At 39.8% G+C, this 9,886-nt stretch overlaps 2 protein-coding genes across 2 annotated transcripts in view; one reads left to right on the forward strand and one right to left on the reverse strand.

Annotated features, from left to right (window-relative positions):
* Positions 1–9,886, forward strand: part of T265_02700 (hypothetical protein) — a gene marked incomplete at both ends in the record, with an annotated part of 72,934 nt that overhangs the window by 11,712 nt on the left and 51,336 nt on the right. The window lies entirely within an intron of this gene.
* Positions 1,035–2,918, reverse strand: T265_02701 (hypothetical protein; the record flags this gene model as incomplete). Its single annotated transcript, XM_009167003.1, has 1 exon — positions 1,035–2,918. One exon carries the CDS (start codon positions 2,916–2,918, stop codon positions 1,035–1,037), a length of 1,884 nt encoding a protein of 627 aa, XP_009165267.1.

Raw genomic sequence — 9,886 nt, forward strand, 5'->3', positions numbered from 1 at the left:
GACCTGATGCGAAATAGAGTGACACTGCGTCGAAATGTAGTCTTCGGCGTTGATGAAAAGCTCCAAAATATTTGTGGCAGGTAACAACATGGTTTACTCACTTTTTTACCATCTTATTAATGTTTGTTGTTGGCGATACTCACTGCTAATAATAAGCATAGCTGATTGCATTTTTTCACAGCATATGAGAAGATACCAGATGGCATTCAATTTTCAAACGAACAACATATTCCTGAGTTTTAGAGTAACAAATAGTTCCCGAGTAGAAAAAAAGGCCATAATCATAATCAACATGAGTGTTGACAGGGATGCTTCGATGGCGGACGGACAAGACAAACAACAGGAGGGACGTATATGGCCAGAGGTGTTATGACCCAAATGAGAAGGGTCACTAGTTTGTCTCAAGCATCCAATTTCTGGCGAATAAAGCAAATTTTGATTTGGGTTTGTAGGCATTCCGTGAATCGTGCCATAGAGTCGCCTTCCATATCCTTCACTTAGGTGAATGCACGGAACGCTAGGGAATATGCTCTCAATGAGAACGTATTTTGATAACTGCATCGGAATGTCGATAAAATGATCTGTGACAGAGTGTGGCTAGCTGTATAAGCGAATCCGCCTTTCGGCCAATGTGAATTCCATGACCTCAGACGCGCGATACACTGTGATCGAATAAACACAACGTGCACTGTGGGGCAGTTAAGCTCTGTTGTGCTTATTCAAATGTAAATCTGAGCACTGTCAAAGTTTGATGTTTGCTATTGCCGGCTTTAAGCCCGTATACAGTTGCTCTACTGCTTGCTCGACTTTAGCCTACACGCCCTGCTCGTTGTACGTACGGGTTTCACATACATACTATTGAAAAGAAGGTTGGATATTCGTAATGATTGTTCTCTCACTATTGTTTTTGTATCAAGTAGTTGACACGAATGAATCTTGTAAATTATTAAAAAAACCCCTGGATAACAGAAAATGCGCTGTACAAGATACAAAATATACTGTTGTTCTCCGATACCTGTAAGTGCATCAATTGGTTATACAGCTGTGTTGGTCACAAATATTTCTGGATCAGCTGAATTGTCTACCGATATTACATCAAAATCGCTTTCCTCGTAAACAAGGGACGAAACTAACTGATACAGGGAATAGCTTGAATCTGTAGACCGAAGACTTTTGTTCACTTGAGCTAAATTCTTCCTGTCACTCTGGTTCTCTGCTTTCTCTAGTAATAAGTTAGAAGACGGTAGCTTTGTAGGCTGTGGCAAATACGTTTTGGCGCGCACGCTGTTGGTGGAAAAATGTGTTTGTCTATCAAGAGGGGAGCATGGGTTGAAGGAAGACTGGGCTACATGTAGATCCATGTCATTCGAAAACCGTCCGCCATGTGTACTTTGTGTCGGGTCGTGGTGATGCCGGTCTATTGTCACCTTCTTTGTGACAGTATCGTACGAAAAATATGTTTGGAAACTTTTTGATATGGACGGAACGTAATGATTTCCAAAGAATATCTCAGTTTGCTTGTGACTTTCCAGTGTGCATGAACAATACGTTGAGCGATATCCAGTTGGATTGTTCATTGGTTTCGTTTTGTCCGCAAAGGTATCGATAGTTTTGGTAACAGGAATTTCAATAGATGCTGTTAAATCTTGTGAAGTATTTGAAAATAAATCCTTGTTTTTTGAAATACTGACAGAGTGTAAATATTGCGAAACAGATGTATCTTGTTTGTACTCAAGGGCTAGGGGCAAAGATCTTGCTTCAGAAGGTATATCTTGAACGCATAAGTGTTTTCGCCACTTAGGAGTTTCCGCCCTTTCGTCAATTGCACTCAGTGCTAATCGGGGACCTCTCAGAAATAAGTGTGACTTGGGTGCATTTGAAATAATCGCCGTAGTGGATGGAGCAGCCAATCTGGTGGGACCAACGCACGGGGCAAAGTGAGATAATACCCAGATCCTCAGCTGATGTTTGAAATGTTTGTTCAGTAGAAGATAGACAAGAAAGTTCACAGCGTAGGTGGTTAATCGCAGAGTAGTTGTTACTGCTCGATAGATTTGATACGGCTGACAACAACTCCAACGTGTACAGTCACTTCCAAACATTTCAAACACAGCCACATAGGCAAAAGCTTGCGGTATCTGGCCGGCCAGGAACAATGCAACAATCACGATAAGCAGACTGGTTAGTTTTCTTTGTGCCGTATGCCATCGCGAGGCTGATCCACCGTTGGAGCTCGGAGTAGTCCGACAACTTTGTTTATGAGCTTTAAACTTTCCTTTCCGTTTGCGGTTTTGTTGAGTCTGTGGTAGAGCTAGCAAAACTTGTTGACGACGAACGGTGGCCAGTTGAATGTAGTGGAAAAGGCAAAAGTTCGCAACACACAAAAAGGCCAGCGGTATGCCTTGCACTAACACCACTCTGATCCATGAGAGGGCCTTGTAAACTTCAGAATGTCCAAATTCTGTTAGTTGAATAGTCAACTTTGTTGGCGGACTGGTGTAATTATTGCTAGTGGTATGGTTGACAGACCGACTGGGGAGTGCTTGAACAATTTGCACAAAAAAATATGGTACGTGCAACACCACACTGAGTGTAGTCACCAGGACAATTGAGTGCGAGCAGTTGATACGAGAAATAAATGTTTGTGGTGGGCAAGTCAAACGGATGGTTGATCTGAATCTCGAGCGGCACTTGGCGAGGGCACTTCCACAGTTCAAACACAATGGGCCATGTTTCCTTGCAATATTTTCTGTGGATCGTGATGTGCCGTTGGCCGTAAGTCCAGTTGACCGGAAGCGCAACTTACTCATGGCCATGTAGCGCTCGATTGCGAGGAGTACGGTTAGCCATACACTTGCGCATTCGGACATATTGTCCAGGGGGAAAAGCACATAGGCATTGTAGTATAACATCCCCATGCGAAATTGCTTGAAAACTGTTTGTTGGCAGTAGGGAAAATAGCCAGAGCATCTGAAATCACACGAGAGAAATGATACAGTGTTATGTACGACCTTTCTTTTTTTAGGTGTTTTGACGAAAAAGTCATTAAATTTTGAAATATGCCCTCAAGGAGAGATCAGTACAAGAAGGATCTCCGGCCAGCTAGACTACGGTCGTCGCTCTTTTGTTATACTTAGCAATTTAACTGCAAACGTCCCCCATTAGATGGGTTGACAGCACGGTACGGAAACGTCCGCAGCCAAATTTCAAGCTATGTAGACAAAGCAGCAATCAAGTAAGTCTTCATTAGACGATAACTTTTCGAAACCCACTAGAGAAAGCAAGAGTAAAAACTTACTGAAATTCGTCAGTAAAATAGACCGAGTTTTTTCACAGGAGTATAAAGGGTGAGTCGTTCGTCTTAGACACTGGCCTTTTCCAACCAGAGTTAATATTTATGATTGGAAGGACATTTTTCATTTTTACATTCTGCGTTTCACATTGAAGCATAGTCAGCGTCGTCCAACTTATATTTCGACGAGAATCACTCAAAGTCAAAATACACTTGGGAAAGTTGGATTGCCCACATTTGGAGAGCCCTGCTATCGATCTGAGCCGATACAGTGCTGCTCGAACGAACTCAGATTTCTCCCTTCGGATTTTTAGAGCAATACAACTATTCCCCTGTCATCCACCTACTCTAACTTTGTTGTCCTTCCTTAAGGACTATCTTTTGGGCTTTGCTAAATCTTACTTAATGTGGTTATACCATTTGTGTACTGTTAGCGATTTTATCTTACTACGTATGAAAAAAGTTACAAGTATTTTGGGGCCAGGTGTGGCATCACACACTAAAAATAGCAGAAAGTTTGGGTTACTGGCATTTAGGATAAATTAAAACAAGGTAAACTTATTGCCTTTCTCATTTACATATTGTGCTTCCAGATATTTTTGTTATGCCGTTGGTTTAGTATGGCAGATAAACTTTGGGAGTGTGTCCGTTGTGTTACGCTTACCGTAGTGCCGGAGACATTGTAACACAAATGATCTAACTTATGTTTTGCAAATTTCAGACAGTTTTTTCGCCGACAAACATCGTGAACAAGTGTTCCCTTTTTTTTGGCCTGTATACGTTTTCCATCAATTTGTTCTCATTTGTAGACCTAAGTCAAGTTACCCAAGTGATTAGATGCTGCCATTCTCGTTGTCTGTATATACGCGGCGAAATACTTGCTTCAAATATGTATTGCAAAACCATTTCTTTGCATTAAGAATAGGCTGTAACACGCTAAATCCGATATACGCGGGACATGGATGGATAGAAGAGGTAAATCAACAACAGTGAAAGTAGGCTTTCTAGGGGCTAGCGGTGTTATGCAAAAGTGATTCAGACAAATATTTCCTGACTAAGGAGTTAGGATATCCACTTTATTAAGGATAGTTGAGAAAGTGTCACAGTTTCATGTCAACTGGATTGTTCAACGTCTTTGTGAAAAAATGATGTTTTTGAGCTGTTTTTCACAGCGAAATGATGAAGATTCGAGTACCAAAATGGCCCAAGTAACAATCGATCAAGGAATTACAAGGAAAACATTTCGATCTATTTTTCAATGACGTTCAAATTGTTTTAACCCACTAAATATTGTGTGCCTTGGTGAAACCTGGAAAATTTCTGGTCGAAGACGAGTACGTAAATAATCTCTCAATGCAACATGCTGCTCACCAGGCTGCTGAATATCTCTTTGAGAGCTACTCAACGGTCTAGATGGTGAGTTATCTTCATAATGACTCTCTAAAATGGTGGGATTAGTAATGTAATGTAAAACAGTTTTCAGCAGCTCCATGAGTAACGTGTTGACCTAGAAGATATACTGCAATTTCTTGTCAATCGTTAACTGAAATAACGGGTCTGTTTCGCTTGGCGCAGTGAGTTGACGAATATCATAATCGAGAGATTGATTAGACTTTCTCGCTAAGACGAGTGTAATGTGCTGTTGAGTTTTTTCGCCACTTTTACCCTGGCTTCTGACACTGTTAAAGCTGCGCTGCTGATATAGTAACCTATGCTGCTGTACCTGTCTTCTATCTATTCCCACATATAACGGGTAAATAAATACTATTGACGGAAAATATTGACTCTACGAAATCTGAAAGTCAGCGACGCCGCCTTGAATTGTTTAAATATTTTGAGCAGAACGACACAAAGTTCTAATTGTAAGCCTCTTCGGCCCAGTCAAAACAGGTATTACTTCCTAAACACAAGGAGAACACCTATTGGTATATCCTTGGTAGAGAAGAAATTGAGAACACTAACTCGTGCTTGTTAATCCAATAAGTTTGGAGGAAGCGATTTCAGCGTACTAAATGATATCACAGCTACCAAAAATGACCAAATTACTATGGGTTCTACTTGGAGCCGTATGGAAGCGTAGAAGCTCCAGTTTATTATATAACTTGTATTAGTGGGAAGGAATGGTTTGTTGGCAAGCTCAAAACAGAGTCACATTCATCCTCAGTTTCCTTTCAGAACAAACTTTAGGGATTCATACAGATGCGAATTCACGTGACCCAGTAAAATGCCTGCTCATGCCATGTACAAAGAAGCCAGGGACAAAAAAGCATTATTATAAATCAAACTTGTACCTGTCGCGTCATTTCATTTATTCATTTCATTGGGAGCCGTCTCACGCAACAGAACTAATGCGTTTTGGCGCACTTGTCTAAACTACGCTAAAGCATTTCCAGCAAATAGTTGGGCAGATTTTTCAAACAGGATTAATCCATAGTTTCCAGACGAGCCCTCTAAATCTAGCATGTTGTTTAGTACTCCAATAAAATGTCGCGTTGTTACAACGCGCGGGAATTCGCAGCAATCCGTCTCCTCATTCGTAGAGGTGATAATAATCTATTCTTCCAAGGAGTATCCGATTTGATGCCACTACAATCAAAATGGCAGATGACGTTAGCTATGGCAAAAAGCTGTAATAGGACCTTTATCGAATCAGCTGCCAAATGCGTGAATTCCTTAATAAAGATCAGTCAGCGGTGTTAAAGGTCCTTTTAGGTGACGCTATCAAAGCGTGTTTTAATAATATGTTACAAATCTCACCCTTATAAAGGCAAACAAAAGTGCATCAGGTTTTTAGGGGAAGGCTCAAATTAAATCATTTGATATCCCAAATTTGAAGTATTGTTCATTAAAGCTTCGAAGAAAATGAATTTTTGAGTTAAATACCTTTTAGTGGACAAAGTTTTTGCGCGAGTCTTTTTCATTTTACGATTGGTTGCATTCTATAAATTGGCCTTGTGGCCTACGGATTCAACTGAATCAACGAAACCATCAGGTGTCTCCACATCGTTTTGCCAAATTTAACCCTAATTGATTTCAGATCTCAGGATTTGGTAGCTCTGCAAGTGCAATAACAAATCCCACAGGAACGGTCGCCGCCTTATGAACATATCAGCATTGTTTAAAATTAATTTTAATTGTGAGCAGAGTAGAATCCTAAAAACTGCTAAGGCTGTTGCTACCCATCTTCTAGACTCTTCCGTACAGAGAAAAGTAACCAAATAATGACACTAAGGTGATAACTAAATATCACAATATACTTTTGTTTCCTAAGTTGACGGCATCCCATTAACTAACCCGGTTAGATCAGCTTTAATCTTGTTTTGTTCTAACGTCCTCTGAGCCACGTTCTTAATTTTGCATTACCTCATTCATGTACGTTTTTACACAATGAACTCGCCACGCTTGTCTGAAAATATGTGAGATAATGGCTGGTCTCTATTTGTTCAGATGACATGGTCTGTTGAACTTTCACAAGAGTGATGCAAATGACAGAGGTACATCATAGAAGTAATCTTCAGGGCATGACCAAGATACCTTTCAGCAAAACATTCTACATAGCTAATGTAGCACTTTCTCATCAATGGGAACCGTTCCCATTTACATACATTTGATGTTGTTTGTGTCCTACACACGTTCATTTTGAGTGCACTTTTAAAAGTCATTCAAGCACAAGGAACTACTGGAATCATTTGTTTCTTTCGTTTAACTGATCGCTTTGTTATAATACTCACTGTAAAGTGCCCTTGTGTTGCATGGCCGCTTTCGTTGATTGATGCTCGGCACTACCCTGCATTTACCTATTTTTGTCGATGTGAGTAGATTATAAGGGTTTAATCGGTCAGACAATGCAGCCCAATAAGAACCAGGATTGCCGAGTGAAAGATATTGCAGACGGCATCCCGTCAATGCAATCTGTAATCTCTCATTAGAAGATAAAACTTCGTCGGTGGGGGTGAAACCTCAAGAAATAATTTGTTCTTTAACACATTAATGTGCGATCCGTTGGGACAGCATTGCAAAAGTGAATGTCAGATGTGTGTCTCGTGTTTTTCATGGTGAAGTACTAAATTCTGCCGATTGCTTTGGATCTGCAACTAACCATATCGAAAACAGCCTCAAAAAGATTTTGAATAATGAGAACGAATCCCACTTAAGTCCGGCGCCTTGAAAATAAAATCGGAAAACCCATAGTTTACAAGTTGTTCATTAGTAACTTGTTATTTATAGATGGAGTTTGTAATAATCAGGCTGCCTTTTTTGCTCGTACAATGCAGCTCTCAAATTGGTGAGTTAGGTTGTATGGAATGCAAATGCACACCAAAAGACGTAGTCTCAAATTTCAAGTGCAAATGCAAAATATGGCACAAATATAGTTGTAGTCTTATGGCACTCTTTTCGTGCTCACAATTGGTTCTTCATTTCTATAAATAAATACACTAAGAGATTTTCTAAACTGTCTGCTCCAATAATGCGCATACACATATCTCGGCATCTATTTTCATCAACTCCATGTGTAGACGCAGCGAGGTACCTTTGTATGTGCAAAAAAATGATGCGCATGTCTAACAAGTTCTTTTTCTCCAGTTACATCTCCTATGAATCACCGTAGGCTTCATTACAAACGCATTTGACATTTAGTTAAAAGCACGGTAATTTGTATCTAATACGATTTTGTTGGCCTTACAGCTGTTGCCGAAGCGGCAGGGAATCCTAGACTGTAACAGCCTCAGTGATCGATATTGAGGAATCATGTGAATCCTGCACCATACGTCCCTTTCATGGTTATGATAATCAATCAGCCTAAACTCGGCGTCGAATGGTGCTTTACAAACATGGCTAACTTCCGAATGTAGTTTTTCTCTGTTTTCTGGGTCTTTGAATTATCATCTGTTAGATGTGTTGACATGTGGCGTTTTTCCATGGACTTTAAACTAAATCAAGAACTTCTAAAGATTTGAAAAAATACCTGACAGGTTATAAGGTATTTCGAACGAAATCTATCATGAACAGCGAGATTTTGTGGATTGAAAGGTGAAAGGAGCTGTGATTCAATGTGCGAAAACTGATATCTCCCAGCTGATATATTCAGTTTATTGGTTACATGTTCTGCCGCCGTCGATTCAAAGTGGTTTGGCAAAGTTTGCTGCTGTATTGCTTGATTTGCAAAAATCTCGCCTCTACACCAGATATTTGAAAGTTCGTTGAACTGGGCACAACAAAACTAGAATTTCTAACGTTCAAGGGATGGTAGAGGATGTCCTGCATTGTCCTTATTCAGCTACTGGGAAACAAACCGTTTCCAATAGGTCACGTATACACTAAACTATACTAACGTTCAAGTCTACCACGAAAAACTTTTGTCGAATAATCAATCATCTTTAACATTTAATCTCCTGATTTCTTGGTTTTCGGATCAGTATAACGCTGTTTACATGTTTTAAATTAATTGTATGTAAGCAGGGATACTCGGTTTTTGAGAAACCATTAACTAGATGAACACCAGATGGTGGTGTGAATGTGTGATACGCGTGTAAATAACTATTTTTATGACAGCAAGCTCCACAACCCAGGCTGTAACTGAAAATTATCTATACTGTCAAAAACCAATCTAATGGTGTTTATTATAGATAAATTCTAGTGGGATAAGGTCAATTTCCGTGATCCTAGGTACCGAACTCCTGGTGAGTTATTCACACTTAACATTCTTAATGGTGGCTTATAGACTTTACGTCCCAGTTGGAACAATAACCATTTTTCACTTGTGAATTCACTCTAACACTTCTCAGACAGTTAGCTTTCGTGACCTTCCTTTCATGCGGGGAAAGGCCTGGCCCAGATGTTTTGTTCAAAAAATATTACAAGTAAATCGACTCTTTGTGGAAAAAATCTTTGAACTAATTTATGCAAGATTACAACAGGGTAAACCCGATTGATGACGCAGATAACACAGATTTTAAAGTCTTGATGCCTGTTCCTTCAGCTTTGGTTGAAATATTATAACTTCCGTGTAGATGTCCCCCCCCCTCCGAGTGATATCCCGGTATAGTTGAGTTCTTGGTAACACAGTAATATGGCTAAAAATGACTGTCAGGGATACGGTATTTTGCTGGTGTCTGTGTTTTGAATACCCGCCTTCAAAGCCCACTTGGGTTTAGAGTGCTGTTTGGCGGGCTAATTCCCACCAAAGTAAAAGTTAGTCTCTAAAGTGCTACCAAATTATCAAACCAAAAATTAGTTGGAACAAAGCCAGGAAAATAATCCATGGACAGGTCTAAATGTTTGAGTAAAAACAAAAAAAACTTCACTACTATTTACGTCTTAATTAATGGTAAATTTACGCATCGCAGAACTGATAGAGACCCACAATAATTTACATAATAATTAACAGAAATATGAGGTTTAGTGACGCAGCAACTATGCAGTAAATTATTTCATCAAAATTCTGCTAAATGTACTTTGTACCGCACCAGGTGACTTGAAGCTGTCGTCCGCAAATTCGCTGGCCATTTTCTCCTCTTCGCTCTCGTATCTACTGAAGAAAGAGGCCCACACAGGCATTATATATACATATATATATATATATATATATATATA

The sequence above is a fragment of the Opisthorchis viverrini genome, assembly GCF_000715545.1.
Source record: "Opisthorchis viverrini unplaced genomic scaffold opera_v5_34, whole genome shotgun sequence".
In the NCBI taxonomy this organism is placed as follows: Eukaryota; Metazoa; Platyhelminthes; class Trematoda; order Opisthorchiida; family Opisthorchiidae; genus Opisthorchis; species Opisthorchis viverrini.